At 31.9% G+C, this 16,067-nt stretch overlaps 1 protein-coding gene across 1 annotated transcript; it reads left to right on the top strand.

The window, feature by feature from the left end:
• Positions 1–1,754: 1,754 nt before the first annotated feature.
• On the top strand, positions 1,755–12,952 carry LOC131938600 (multidrug resistance-associated protein 1-like). Its single transcript, XM_059296709.1, has 20 exons — positions 1,755–1,946; positions 3,766–3,946; positions 4,490–4,615; positions 4,984–5,145; positions 5,439–5,558; positions 5,669–5,815; positions 5,964–6,048; positions 6,381–6,447; positions 6,793–6,919; positions 8,073–8,282; positions 8,710–8,877; positions 9,002–9,197; positions 9,327–9,429; positions 9,554–9,689; positions 10,107–10,193; positions 10,459–10,600; positions 10,778–11,070; positions 11,179–11,378; positions 11,651–11,774; positions 12,884–12,952. Exons 1-20 carry the CDS (start codon positions 1,786–1,788, stop codon positions 12,950–12,952), a joined length of 2,904 nt encoding a protein of 967 aa, XP_059152692.1. The 5' UTR covers positions 1,755–1,785.
• Positions 12,953–16,067: the final 3,115 nt, after the last annotated feature.

The raw sequence follows: 16,067 nt of genomic DNA, 5'->3' as shown, positions 1-16,067 counted from the left end.
ATTATGTTTTTAACTGTGAGCTCTCATTTAAGTAAACTGTGAAGACGATTGATAATGTAAATTATGATTTCTTACCTTGCTTTTTTAGTAAAGTAAAGTTCTCTTTTCGAGCCTGACGGTCAATGGAGCAAGTGAAGTAGAGGTCACCTGTTTCTGTGACTTAAGGGGATAGGCTCCCGAAAAAAACGGGGAAAAAAGCATGAGGGAGGGGGAATGGGATGGTCGGGGCTATGCCCAGCCACCTTTGCTTTCTTTAAGATGTGACACGGGGACTTGAAAAAAAAAAGTTTCCCTTTCAAACCTGACGGTCTATGGGGCGAGTGAAGTAGAGTTCACTTGTTTCTGTGACGTCGGCATATGAAGAGACTTGAACCGGGATTCGAACTCGGGACTTTCGAGTTGGTAGTCTAGCGCTCTACTGTGTTTGTGGGAAACTTTAAATCGACTAGTTTTCTTTTCTCCGACACATTTTCAAACTGAACACTAATTTTACGTTAGTAACTTAATATAATGCAGCCTGCTTTAAAAATAAATGAATTGTATTTCAGTATTAAATTATACTATTATACATAACGCTTTAGAGCCCATTTTTTTATATTTCCTAACGTCTCATATAATAACGTCACTCGCCGTCACACTCAGCCAAACCCCTCCCCTAGAACTTAGTGTGTAACGTCATTCAAAGACCAGCCCTAAATAGTATCAGTGCTTCGAAGACATAACTTTACATCTGAACTTCACAGTTTGACGTCATAGTTGTAATGACATGGAACATACTCTTTTTTGACGACCGTTCATAATTTAGATGACAAAGGTTTTAATTCGGCTAAAAGATTGACATACTATTCTTGACGCCATTTAATAATTCAGACCAATGAGATTTTGGAAATGCCGAAAGTTTGATGACGTCATTTAAAGAATAGCTCTGCGCGGTGGGCTGCGACCACACGACAGCTGGCCTGCACATCTCCGGCACATCGCCTGCGCCGCGCCTGAAGCGGGTTAAATCGACCGTCGAACTGGAGAAACGTCTGCAGTTTCATTACAGCGCGAAGTTTATTTCTTTAGGTGGGCAAAATAAACAGTTCGGCTTTGTCAAACCAAACTTTTAAACATCAGGTTTGTTATTTTAATAATGTTCTATCAATATTGAAGTTTAAACATTGTAATACTAGGAACGTGTCATTAGTGTCATAATTAGTAATTTAATTACAGGCCCTTTTAATTAATTCACAGATGTTTAGAAAAAAACATTAGATAATTTTTCTCCTAATAAATCCTGAAAATGTAGATAAACAATTTCTTTCTCTCCCTCCTAAATTTTTGTAATAATTTGGTGATAAAGATATACGTAGTTTTAAAAAAAATAGTTGCGTGAATTTCGCGAATTAAAAAGTATGTTCATTTGCGAGATCTAGGAAAGAAATGTAGGTATCGTTTGTGTTTATAAATTAATCCACCTATTTTAAATCATAAGAAGGTTAACAATAATATGAACACAGTAAACAAAACCAGTGCTATACAACATAGTTGTCCGATATTTCTATCATATATAAAAGAATATCACAAAATGATATACCATCACTAAAAAATAGATTTGGATAATATATGCACGAGCCTTCACAGTTACTCAGTGAATATAATGACTTAATGAATTGAATGACTTAAATGAGCGGACTAAAAAGAATTGTTCTTGCTAAAATGTTAACGCTTAGAGCACATTTTAAACTTTCGTACCATTCCAACATAGCAATACTTGGAAGATAAAAAAACAATAACACAAAAATGGGAGCGAAAAAGGCGAGTCACAAGGTGGTTGAATCTACAAAGTTGGATTGTTTGCTGTTTCAAGTGTTGGTCAAAGGCTTCGGCTGGGAAGTTTTCTTCTCTTACCTCTGTGAAGTTTTCTCGGACATATTAAAATTTACTGGACTGTTGTTGTTCAGGTAAGTTGGAGTGGAACTATATAGATGGGTATTAGCTGCGTCTTGGGTAAAGTGTGTGTGAGTATGTGTGTGTGCGTGAATGGGGAAGGGGCGGCGGGAGGTGGTTAGTCACATTATCGTCACAAGCAGTGTTATTTTTTTTCTCCGGGTATGTGGGATTTGATGTTTATGGGAGCTGATTTTACATTTTCCGGCGGGTGGACAATGTTTAAAGTATATATTTAAATGTATAAATAATGGGTGCGGTCACGGTTGAAGCACCCCTTCCTGGAGAGTAGACTGAAAGAATCTATGATCAGTAATCATCAGAAATCCTAACGCACCAAATTGACATTGCATCGCAATTTAAAAAAGGCAACAACTTTTACCCCCCCCCCCCCCACCTAACCGCCCCCCCCCCCCCAAGGCACTTCTATCGCCCCACCGTCCCCCGAACAAATTAGAATTTATATAGAAAATATATACCAGTGCTCCCCCCCCCCCCCCGTCCCCCGGTTTCACCAGGAAATTTAGTTCGCCTTCCCCCCCCCCCCCGAAAGTTTCAAGTGTGTTCCACCCCCCCCCCCCCAACACACACACGCAACCGGAGAAAAATGTCTGCAAAAAACACTTGACGACACGAACTCAGAACTCTACTCTAATTTTCAGAAATGGAAGAATTTTGTCACAACTTGAGTATTTTATATTACGACTGACATACCTGTTGCTGCCAACGAATTTGCGCTTTGCCTCCCCCCTCCCCAGAATGCTTATGTGGCTGGGCCTCAGCTAAGCTATTTTCTTTAATGCTATTTAAGGCAGGTTTTTTAAACAAGAGTTTTATTCTGTCTATGTCATGGGTAACAAAAACAGATGACCTCTGCTTCATTTGTCCCATGGACCGTCAGATTCAAAATCGAACTTTAGTTACAGTTTACATGTCGTAGGTAGAATTGACATGTTCAAAAATTTGATAATATACTAGGCAGTGGCGGAACTGGAAAAAAGGGCCACCCCGCAAAATTTTTTTTACGCCCCCACCCCCATATATATATATATATATATATATATATATATATATATGCCTATATATGTAAAATACGAAAATAGGATACTCATTGCCTGTTCGGGTTTAGAAAAAAAAGTTTTTTTTCAATTAAAACAAATTACATCATCATGTCATGTGTGTAAGTGAATTAGTGTGTTTTGTGAAAATCAGTTTTATTTTATCTCTGCTATAAGTCCTCTTAACATTTTGGTCGGCCAAAGGAATATAAAACATAAAAGCTTAGTAGAAGTAATAGTGTCTCGTGTAATTATGATTATTTTTATGTTTTTTTTGTATTTATATTATTAGTTTTAAATACATTTCCTTTTTGTTCAATGTCATTATTTAGTAAGTACTTTATAAAAAAAATTAATAATTAAGAAAAGTAATTGCTTTTTAATTTGTTTAGCACCCCTATTTGACAATTTAAAGAAGGGAAAAAAGTCACGTAAGTGGTTTGAACGTTTACTTATCTTTGATAAGTTTGATTGTAGGAGAAAGAGGACTCGGCTTTCACATTGGTTTAAAAACAAAGGGAAAAAGAATATACAAGAGCGTGGGGTGGTGTCTATAGAATAAAGATAATCCAACCGCAACTACGGTAATCTTTTTTACAAAACAACCATCAAGTCACAAATGCAAGAAAAGTAGATTTTTTAAATTATAAATTAATTATTATGGTCGGCTGCGGGCCCCTAAATGGCGTGCCCCCCCCCCCCCGTATTACGGGGTCTGGTGGCACTGTAGTTCCGCCCCTGATACTAGGCCAATTTATATTATCTATTTCTATAGAGAGCTGATCCGACACGTTGAAGAAAAGACGCTAGAACCAACCTGGCATGTTTACTTTCTCTCTCTGGCCATACTGGTCGCATCTTGGTGCCAAACCATTTTCTATCACCAACATCTTCACCTCGCTATGACATCAGGGATGAGGATGAAAACAGCTCTCATGGCGGCCGTTTATAAAAAGGTATTTATATAAATTATAAGAAATGTATGAATAGTATGCGTGTATTTAAGATTTTGATCCACGTATAATGTTTGGCTGTTGTCTTTTGTAATATTGGCCTAGATCTGTTAAAATTGGCCACTCGTCTAGCTTTTGTTTAAATGGAAACTTGGAAAGTAAAGAGTAAAGTGCTAGATCTAGGCATTTCATGCAGAAGATGGAGCAGAGCAGTGTAGAATTCTTCTATTTCTCTGATCTCGGCATTCGTGGTCAACATTCTACCAGTCAGCATTTGGACTCCTTTACATGGTGGCGAAGTGCACTCGGGATCATTCTAAGTAGCCTACTTGACTTGAGTCGTTGGAAGGAACTCGAAATCTGCTGTTAGTGTTTGGCGGTTTGGTAATTTTAATTTAGTCATTCCCATTGCTTGTTTTATCATTCGACCACGATAGCGATGATTCACAAACGATTGTTTACAATTTATTCACAATTTTCTTTTAAAAATATCTAGATCTATTTGAAGTTGTACGAATTTTCTTTCTTTTTTTTTTTTTAAACCAGAGCTTGAGTATCAACTCAAGACATCAAGACCAGAGAGATGGTGGTGAGGTCAAACATTTTTCTGACTGTGAGAGCGTGCAGAAGTTCATGAGTTATTCCTCCATGGTATGGTCAATCCCATTTCAGGTATATTGTCATTTTTCAAAAAACGTTTACTCTTTTTGGTCGATTTCATTTTATGCAGTTTTGTTAGTTATTTTAATTTTTAAGTGATATCATTGAATGTTCCATTTTAACTCAAAAGTATTTAGTTTTTGCAAACATGCACATTAAAAAAATATTAATATTATCTGCTCAAATTAATAGCCTACTACTACTAAATTTGGTTATTTTGTAACAACTTTATTACAATATAAAATATATATAATAAGTTTGGCATTTGATTACTACATAAGCCATTTAATTGGCATTGTTATGAAGTAATTACAGAAAATATGTATACCATAATGACACGATATAGTTAAAATGAATGGTGTTTTTTTTATAACCTTCAGATCTTTCTGGCATCTTATTTACTTTGGAGCACTATTGATCTACCTGCATTGTCAGGTGTGGGTTTGTTCCTGCTACTTGTGTTTTTCTCTGGGCTAACAGAATACCTGCAACAGTACATGGAGAGGAAGGATGAATCTTGGAAGGACAAAAAGCTAAAAAATGTTAATAACCTTAATAAACTCTAAACTAAAACTATGTAAACATTAAATTAAAAAAAACAATCACAATTATAATTTTATTTTTGCTTGGTACTTTTTATCTGTGGTATAACTAGACAAACAACTAAATAAATAACTAAATAGATAACCACATAGATAAATAAATTAATGCTATATATATATATATATATATATATATGTTTTATTATTATATATATATATATATATATCTTATGTGTTTTATTATATATGCATATATTCCATATTAATATATTTACTGTTTATATATTATATAGCTACCCCAAACAAATGCTGAGGAACTCAATGTTGAGTACAAAATACAAATGAATGCTATAACAGAGTTATCTATTGTGAAAGCTGCTAGAATTTTAACAAGAACCTGTGCACCTTGTCTGGTTAGTATTTTCTAGTACAATTTCATAAAAAGTCTTTCAATGTAATTACGTAATGCAGAAAAAAAAATAAACATTATTTTAATCTAATCCAAGTTATTTATTTTCTGTAGGTGTGCTCTGTAACTTTTGCTACACATTGTATAGTCTACCCGGATGTGCCTTTAACTGCACAAAAAGCCTTTGTGACATTGGCAGTATTAGCTTACTTGCAGTCTACTTTTGAAGTATTTCCAGAGTTTGTCTCAGGAATCATGCAGGTCTATAAGTTTTATTACATAACTTTGAGTAATGATTTTATTTTTTCTTAAGTTAACCTTTTATCCAGGACTTCTTATATCATTAATTAGATATTTCTTTTACATAGTGTTAATTAAGTGTTAATAAATCTTAATATTGGTTGTATAGGTGGTCGCTGCAGTGTCCAGAATAGAAAGTTATTTATGTGGACCAGAATTGGATCAGTCACTCAATAATAGGCTTGTTACGAAAGGTTAAATATGCTTATATTATTACTACTTCACTTATAATACATTTTAAATATGGTAAAGCAACATAGTTGAAATTAAAATTGTAAAAATTTGATTTTAACCAATCATTTTATCTAGGTTTTCATAATTCCTTTCTTATGTTTCATTACAAAATAACTACTTGTAAACATTTGCTTCTGCACTTTTCACTTTTATATCTTGAAATCAAGTCGTGAATCAATTACAGGATAGTAATTCTAATTTTTCAGCAAAGGTAAAAGCTACATTTTTTTCAATTGGTTTAGAATAATGTAATTTGTTCTTGTATGTATTATTACCATTCTACACTTTGCAGATGTTGCTGTAAGGATACATCAGGGATTATTTACATGGGACTCCAATGAAAAATTCAGATTAAGTGGGTGGGTATTTTAGAAGAATTTATATCAAATCTTAATATGCTATTAATAAAATAATAACATAAAGTTATTAATTTTTTTAGAAGAAGCTCTAGACTTTGATGATTTATATTCTGGGAGTGAAGGGGTGGTTGGGTCTGATGTGCTTTTGTTATTTAAATTAAAAATTATCAAATGTATATCAGAACTGCTAGTTTTTGTGAATTATTTTTTATATTGGTAACTAATTAAGTAATAAAAAACTATCAACATTTATAAACCTAACTATATACCATAATTGAGCTTTTATTTGTAGTTATTGCAACATGAAATATTTAAAAAAAATTAATTTAATGATCATTGCTTTAGAATAGACCTTGACATTCCAAGAGGATTACTTGTGGCAGTTGTGGGACCTGAAGGCTGTGGGAAGACATCTTTACTGTCTGCTATATTGGGAGAAATGGAATGTCTGCAAGGTCAAGTTCAGACAGCTGTAAGTAACGGCTGTTTTAAAATTGTTTCATTAATCAGCCATGGTAATTCCCGTTATATATGGCTCAAATTTAGAAGAATGCTTCAATTTTCTAAAATACAAATGATGCATAAATAATTCTTGAATCAGAGTAATAATGATGAGATGTGCCCAATAATGAATGATTGAAGTTATCATATAATACAATCCTAATAATTATAATAATCTAGAAAATTAGATAACTTAAATCTAGGATTTTCCATTAATGGTGTGATATATTTAAAATTAATAGCCCAAAACAATTTTTTGTAAAAGTAATGAAATTGGAAGTTGTATCGATTGTTTAAAAACATTATTAGTATAAGATAACTAGTAATGCAAGTTATTTTAAAATAATTAATACACAATCTAGTGCTATAAAACAAACTGTTAGCATCCTTAGCTACCATCTGGTAAAAAAATATGTTTATTATTTTAGATTTAAGAAATTTCATGGTGGAAGTAGGAATTAACACTCTATCTCTCGGTATTTAAAACCATTCAATATTGTTTTGATAGCAATTTTTTACAAAAAAATTTTTAAACGCAAAAAGTGCCCAGATGCAGTTTTTAATGTAATTTAAAAAAAAAAATTAACTGTTCAACTATCTAAAACCCTACCTCCCATCATCAAACATTGTCACAGAAATCAGGACCATCCATTTCAACTTGTGTGATGTCATTTATAGCTGGCCATTTTCATTAGCAGGTAGCACAACATACAACGCATTGAAGCAATAAAAATATAAAACAAACAAAATATTAATGTTATTTTAATTTGAAAAATATGGTAATGTAAATACAAAGAAATATTAATACTCTAAATTATGTAAATATAATGTTGATGAAAATTTGTTAGCAGGTAGCACAACATTCAACGCATTGAAGCAATAAAAATATAAAACAAACAAAATATTAATGTTATTTAAATTGCAAAATATGGTAATGTAAATACAAAGAATTATTAATACTCTAAATTATGTAAATATAATGCTAATGGAAATCTGCAAATTCAAAATAGAATAATAATTATTTCACAAACTAGGCCATGAAAATATTTAACAAATGAAATGATTAAATCACAACCCCTGATACACATTTCTCAAAACCGTGTGTTTTTTAAAACTGTTTTCAGGGTAAATCTGCTTATGTTCCTCAAGTGCCATGGATTCAGAATTGTTGTCTAAGAGAAAATATTTTGTTTGGTGAAACTTTAAATGAAGAAAAGTATTTGCAGATTATTGATGCTTGTACTCTTGAAAAGGATATTGAAAATAATTTTCATAATGGGGATAATACAGAAAATGCTAAAATGAAAATGAACAATGATTCTTTGCAAATACAGGTATGAAGAAATTTTTACACTAATGTAATGAATATTGTTTAATAGCATTAACTTAGGTAGGATGATGGTTTATAAATAAAGGTATTATATGATCTATGAATGAACATACAAAGACTACAAGTGAGCTTATGTGAGAAGATCCTTTACAAATACAAATTAAAAAATGTAATTTATCTTTTAATTATTGTTTAAATGACTATTTAAACTTGGCTAACTTTAGGCACTGTTTTTAATTTTTCTTTTCTGTTCATGATTTTTTGCAAATTGCTCTCAGAATATAATTACTTTTGAGACATATTTATTTAAAATTAATTTAGCTTTTATTTTTAATATTTAATGGAAACAATTTCATTATGATGTAGATTATTTCCAAAGTATAAATTTACCATCGGCTATGCATGATAAATGCTGCTCACATTTTTCTCAGTGTGAATATATAAGCAGAGACCAGCAACAAAAAATCAGTGTTGCCAGAGCCCTGTATTCCAATGCTGATCTCTACCTATTTGATGACCCTTTGTGTGATGTCAGTAGCCATGATGCGAAACACATATTTAAACATGTTTTTTCTAGTAACGGAATTTTAAAAAGCAAGGTCTGTAATATTTTGAGATGTATATATTTTCATATATTAATTATTTATAAAATTCTTTAAAAAGTTTAATTAAAAAAAATTACATTGCTGAAAAGAATAAAACCTCTTTGAAAACATATTTTAGACACGCATTCTGGCTACCAGTGAGGTTCAATGGCTGCCTCTTGTTGATTTGATCATCTACATACAAGAGGGAAATATTTTAGAAATGGGCTCTTACATGGAGCTAATGAGGAAAAATGAAAACTTTGCCAAGTTTTCTCTATCCAAGCTAACAGAGGAACCAGAATTAAAGTCTGCCATTCAAGAGGATGAAGAAGGTGTTAATATTTTAATGTAACATGAAAATTAAATTAATAAATATATACATAATATATACCTAGATACTAAAATTGTACTAATTCCCAAAGTACTTATTTAATTATTAAAATTTTTTTTTTTTTCATTAGTTAAAGAAATAAAGATGAAAATGAGGGAACATAGAAAACTAATAGCCAACCAATCAAAAGACATTAAATTAGAGGAGTATAATCATAGCGTCAAACAAAATGGGTGCGTGTTATTCAATTTTTTTTGTTTTATAAAATCATCATTAATGCATTCCTACATTATATAAATAACAATACGATTAAAACTTTAAAAATTAAAACTGATAAGATACAGTATATTTAAAAAGTTTGGAAAGAATGGAATGCTGGAGCTGCTCCATACCAGCGAAACTTAAAGATACTAAGAAGGGACACAACCACTTTTCCCCTTTTGCTTTAGCAGCCAAAGACCAGGGCATGCAAGGAGATGACAAGCTAGGAAATGTAAGTCACAAACATTGTAATTGTATGTGATTTGAATGCAATTATAGTTTCTTGTTCATTACCAAATGGCAAAAAATGTATTCTCAATTACGGGAATAATATCTTGCCTTATGGTGATGATGAGATCGAATGGAAGAATATCTGACTGCTAATCCAAAAGTCTTGAGTTTGAATCTGGGTTAAATTCCGTAGAGCGCCCCTGTGTTTGCTCAGCCCTGATAAGTACCTGATTTAAGTTAAGGAAAGTTAAGCTGAACTTAGTGCTGACCATACTATTCCTTCATATGCGGAGGTCACAGAAACAGGTGAACTCTACTTCACTTGTCCCATGGTTTGAAAGGAAACTTAACTTAAATTTTAATTTTGCAAGCATTAAGGTATATATTTCCATACTACTTTTAGGTTTTACATTTTCAGATTAACCATCAAGTATTTCAAACTTGTTTTAAAAATGTAGGCAGCATGAGAATACTGATCAATTGTATTCTTTTCGCTCTATTTCAGGTAAGCAGTTTTTATTTGTATTGTTTAAATATATGATAGACCAACACTTTTCAAACTTCTTTAGTATATTGAATACTTTAAACAAAAAATTAAAAATAGCATTATAATTTGTGGTCATATATTTTTACTCTTGTTGCCTGTATAAAAACTCCTAATTTTGAAATTGATGTATCAGCTTATTATACAATTATTTTCTTCTAAGATGACGGTGATGATAGTTATTTGTAAACTGTTAAATATTCTTTAATAACTAAACATTTTATAGGCATCAAGTCTTTTGGCTGATGTAAAATTAGCTCAATGGACAGGTGATTCTGAGATTCAGACAGGTAATTTATCAGCACCTGAAGTTCATCTAAAACATCAGAGGTATTTTACAGAGTATGCAGTTCTTAGTATTGCACAAGGTATGACCATCATTAATTTAAAACATTTCTTTTATACATATTGGATAATTAATATTTGTAATATGTAGCTTGAAACATGCATATATCATATTTTATTTAGGAAATGATATGAAATAAACCACTTAATTAATGTTAATCTTAAAATCATAATTAACATTAAGCCACTTTTCTTTTCAGTACTGATTGTTTTAGTCTGCTTAGGAACTATCAGAAGGCGAAGTGCTACATCTTCAAATCAAACTTTAATGTTAAATAAAAACATGGAATCATCGGACACTTCAACAAAAGCACAATATAAAAATCTGAATATTAAAGAATCATATGAACCGGATGACAAATTTCCTCAAATAATGTTAATGTGGATTCTGTGTGTGTTCTCTGTGATGGTGAAGCTGACTGTTATCTGCATTTTTGTACCAAAGTTTATTGTTGCCATAGTGCCACTGCTGTTTGCATATCTGGCTATTCAAGTAAGATATTAGCATTTTTTTTTTTACCTTTTTTCTTAAAACTAAATAACTATTACACAGTATGAATGATCTAGAATAACTAACTATTATCTCAGATTTATTTTATAGAGATTTGTTGTGCCAGCTTCTCAAGAACTCAACAGACTGGAGGCAGCCTCAAAACTTTCAATTTTCTCTTATTTTTCTGAGACACTGAATGGATGTCATGTGATCAGGGCATTTGATGCTAAAAATAGATTTTATCAGACATTTACTAAGCTCATCGACCACAATAATGTATTCTACTTTGCCAACATTACAGCCAATAGGTACTGCTGTTTTCTTAAGAAGCTTATATAAACTTATATAATATAACTTTAATGACAGTAAAATTATCATTATTTTAATAACAATTGTCAATTACAATTTTTTAAATGCCTGTTTAAACATTTCAGTTATATGAAAAGCAAACTATACGTTAAGCTTTCAATAAAATTAGAAAATTAGAAAATGATTTAGTTGAATTTTTTAATAGTAAAAGTAGCAAAATGATCAAATTAAGCTTACACAAATTTAAATAAAAGTATTCTGATTTAACTAGATGGCTTGGAGTTTGGATTGAAGCAGTGAGCAGCCTAGTTGTGTTTTTTACTGCTGTGTTTTCTCTATCAACTCATGAAATTAATGCTTCATCATTTGGTTTCTTTGTTGTCTGTGCTTTGCAGGTATATTTATTTTTTCTACGTTTTTATTCATTAAAAAAAAACATTACTATTGTAACAATTATGTAAACATTGCTGTTTTTTCATTTACTTTAAGATCAAATGTTCTCTGCGTTGGTTAAGCATATCATTAAATGATGTAGAGACTAAAGCAACATAAACCCTGAGATGAGATATTTTCTAATTTTGTTTAGCATGGTAAGTTTACTTAATTTAACTCAAGGTGTTTAGAGTTTTAGTGACAGTTTCCTCTTTACTCTAGAATGATATTTGAAATATTTAAATTATAATAATGTATTTTACAGCTTGTTACAAATGAAAACCTAAAACCTTATCACTTATCTATTTTAAATTTCTATTTTACTTAAATTATGAAGAACATATATCAAATAATTTAGAATTGTAATTAACCTGGTGAAATTCAACTAGCGATGCACTAAATTCTTTTCATTATTTTTTTAAGTTTTTTTTTTCATCCTTTAAAAGCTTTATGTAGGTTAAACAGTTAAAATAAAGAAAAAATTATGAAAGATTTAGCTTAGTGTTGTCTTCAATGTAATACTCCAGTGACATAGGCAAGGGGTTATAACCCCTCCCTTGGACTCACACATATGGAAAAATATTTGAACCCCTTCCATGACCAATCCCTGGCTACGCCACTGTAATACTCTATTAAATAAGTTAAGCTGCTTGACAACTGCTATATATTATGTAATATACAGTTTTTGTTAACTCATTGGTATATATTTTAGAGATAATTATATATAGGCTACCTAAATTTAAAAACAGATTTGTTTTCCTTTTTTAAAAGGAAGAAAGAAGAAAGCATAGATCCTTCTGTAATTTCAATTTTTAAAAACAATGTCAATCAAAATACAGGCTTATTTACTAAGTCAAAAGAATTTAAAAATTAATAAATAATAATAGAAATTGATGTAATAACATTATAAATTGTAAAATACAAGATTTCACGCTCCACTCTTTTCACAATTTTAAAAATTTCACTCTTTGTTTCAATCCATCCATACTCATATACCGCACATCCACACACACATATATATGTATACATCTATATCTATCTATATATAGATTTACCTTTTGTGCTGTTTCAGCAAAGAAACAAATATAATACAAGCAATGCTATAAAAAAAGATGAGACTAAACAAGACGAGGGAACTTAGTGCAAATCTTTGAAACATTTAAAGGCAGAACTAAATACAAAATTGTGCACGATGAACTGGAATGCACAGATGTATTTAGAAGTGAAATTGAAAGTGTAATTTTGACTAACCAAATGTAAAATAAATTATAATCTAGACCATGGTTCAAACTGAGAATTATTGTTTAAATATTTTTATACAAATGTACTATATTGTTTTTATAATAAAAATTTTTAATAATCATTTTTCAATAAATAAATTTCTTATGACGATGGTTGAAAATTTTAATGTTTGTGTATATTGGCCTGTATTTGCTCAAATGTTTAATACTAAATACTTTACTTATTACTTTCTTAAAACAATACAATATTAAATAGCTTTATGTTATTCATTAAAATGTCTTTATTTTTATTATTACCATCGTTAATATTTAAAATACTCAAGTATGTCCATAATACACATTCTAAATAATATGGTTTTCAAATAAAATTTACACATTAATGTATTTGTTATATAATTCAGCTGCATTTGTTTTGAATTATAAAGAGAGGAAAACACAGTATCATCAATCTAAGCTTAAATTTTAAATTGTCATTCTTGTTAAAAATAAAATAAAGTATATGTAATTCACTGTGATTTAAGATCTTGTTTAAAATTTAAGATAAATTACTTTAAGAATTGTTAGGTGTAGTCTTTAAAATTGAGATTATTCATATGTACTGTAATGAAGCGTTTGTTGTTTTTTGAGGTATCTTGCACATTTTGGTTATTATGAAGATTGTATGTTGTTGTTCATCAAAGTGGTAGGTTGTAAACAATATTTGTGACAAACTCCAATGTTGAGTTGTTTTTAGTGCACAGAAAAAGCAAACTCAGTTGCAGTTTTAATATTATGCAAAATAGTGCAAAAAGTATGTTAAAATATAAATTCAAGCGACGAGCAGTATTTAAAATATGCTTCTCTCCCTTTGTTAAGTGCAAATCAACGCCTAACAGTCCAAATTATATGACGTCGTCGCATATTGGATGCATTATCCATAGGTATGAGATCTTTATTCTATAGATAAACTGAACCAGTATTTAACCAATACATTTTTTTTTCAAAACTTCAGCATCTAGAAATTTATCGTCAGGAATATACATAACCTAGGAACAAACATTTATTACATCAAACTGTTTTACACAGATTGGTCTATAATTTATAATATTGTGTCGGGCATAGGCTAGTTAGTTTAAAAATTTATGGTAAAAGAGAAATATCACAATAGCTATAACCATGCCCCCCCTCCTCCCACCCAACTTGGCATTATGACTCCACCATACGCTAACCAGTCTACAAAACTAGAAGCTTCGTGTCAAAAATATGTAAAAAAAAAAAGTTACTTAACCATTTCGGAAAGTTTAAATGTAGTCTCTTGTTTGAAACTGATTTTATACCAGTCTTGAGATTGGTGACGTCTTTTATGTGCGACTAAGTGAGTTTACGTGAATGAGTCAAGAAGCGTATTTCGGGGAAAGTAACCGGTATATTAGGGAGAGATGCATTTTGTGATTAATTGAACACGCAAATGTATTTGATTACCTTTAATAGTAGGTTGTCTAATACATTAATGTGTATTGTTAATTGAATAAAAACTTAATATTTATATATACGAAAAAGATTCACGTGAAACTATTTTGGCCTTATTTTCATTTCGACGTTGGAAACTGACCCATAATCCCCTGTCAGAACTCCCCCCCCCCCCAGTTGAGCCCCATCCCGTAGGTCGTGGACCCCCATCCCGTAGGTCGTGGACCCCCATCCCGTAGGTCGTGGACCCCCATCCCGTAGGTCGTGGACCCCCATCCCGTAGGTCGTGGACCCCCATCCCGTAGGTCGTGGACCCCCATCCCGTAGGTCGTGGACCCCCATCCCGTAGGTCGTGGACCCCCATCCCGTAGGTCGTGGACCCCCATCCCGTAGGTCGTGGACCCCATCCAGTAGGTTGCGGACCCCCAGTTCCCTAGCAGGTTGACGTACTGACAGTGTGAGAATCAGCCAGCACTGCGGAACCTAACGGCGCAGAACCTGGACTTTATTAATAGTTTTATGTATTAAATATTCTGAAAGTGCAAATCAGCTTACGATAAATTAAATGTAATTCAATGCGCCTATGGTAAAACGTAAAAAATAATTAAGGATGAAGTTTGTAGGTTTTAATTACGTTAAACATAATATAAATAAAATGTACGAGAATGTTCCAACCTCCTTGATCTTCATCGTGTTTTTTTATAATACTAACTTTAAATTAGCGTGAAATGGCACAAGACCAGGGGCGGAACTACAGTGCCGCCAGACTCCGCGGGGTGGGGGAGGGGGGCCCACGCCATTTAGGGGCTCACAGCCGACCATAATAAAAAAAATTATAGTAAAAAAAATTCAATTTTCTTGCATTTTTGACCTGATCGTTATTTTATAAAAAGATTACTGTGGCTGCGGTTTGGTTATCTTTATTCTATAGACACCATCCCACATTCTTGTATATTCTTTTTCCCTTTGCTTTTAAACCACTGTGAAAGCCAAGTATTCTTTCTCCTACAATCAAACACACGCTGTTGTCGGCAAAATTCTTGTGAAAAAAAAAATCAAAGTCCATTGCGCCAGAGGCCGCTAGCTATTAAGACGACAAAAGTAGTTGAGACCATCCCAACTTCGGTACTGATGAATAGAAGCACATCGGCGTTTTGTTGTCCCTTTTAAGTTCCTTACTCTGACCCCCTCCCTCCCAGCTCTTAACCTTACAACTAGCGAACTTCCTAGCTGTACATTCACCACTTCTCACATTTTATCAGGCACTAGTCAGCGGATATTAATTTAATAGCCTATTATTAATTAGTTTGACGAATATATTTCATTAAACAAGGAAGGTAAGACTATTTTTTATATTATTAGTACATGAATTAATTAGAGATTTATAATCAATTAATCAATTAATAAATGATGTGTCTGGTCTTTTGTGAGTCATCAAAAAAGCATGAAGTCATTTATGGATGTCCCTTAAATCAGAAGGTTTTCCTCCGCGTGAGCTGGGCACATACAGCTGTACACGTGAATACCGTGTGTCTGTCTTTTATGCATTCATTACTACATCCTTCA

The sequence above is a fragment of the Physella acuta genome, unplaced genomic scaffold (genome assembly GCF_028476545.2).
Source record: "Physella acuta isolate Inbredline_101_S28 unplaced genomic scaffold, ASM2847654v3 ptg000251l, whole genome shotgun sequence".
NCBI lineage: Eukaryota > Metazoa > Mollusca > Gastropoda > Physidae > Physella > Physella acuta.
The sequence above is the reverse complement of the archived record's forward strand: the minus strand, read 5'-3'. Positions and strand labels throughout refer to the sequence as shown.

What these genes read in the sequence shown, in the direction of transcription:
- LOC131938600 (XM_059296709.1), top strand. Translation starts at nt 1,786, where the DNA reads ATGGGAGCGAAAAAGGCGAGTCACAAGGTGGTTGAATCTACAAAGTTG. An exon ending in CATAGCGTCAAACAAAATGG is followed by an intron (nt 9,430 to 9,553) that starts GTGCGTGTTATT and finishes ATATTTAAAAAG; the next exon opens with TTTGGAAAGAATGGAATGCT. An exon ending in TTCTTTTCGCTCTATTTCAG is followed by an intron (nt 10,194 to 10,458) that starts GTAAGCAGTTTT and finishes AACATTTTATAG; the next exon opens with GCATCAAGTCTTTTGGCTGA.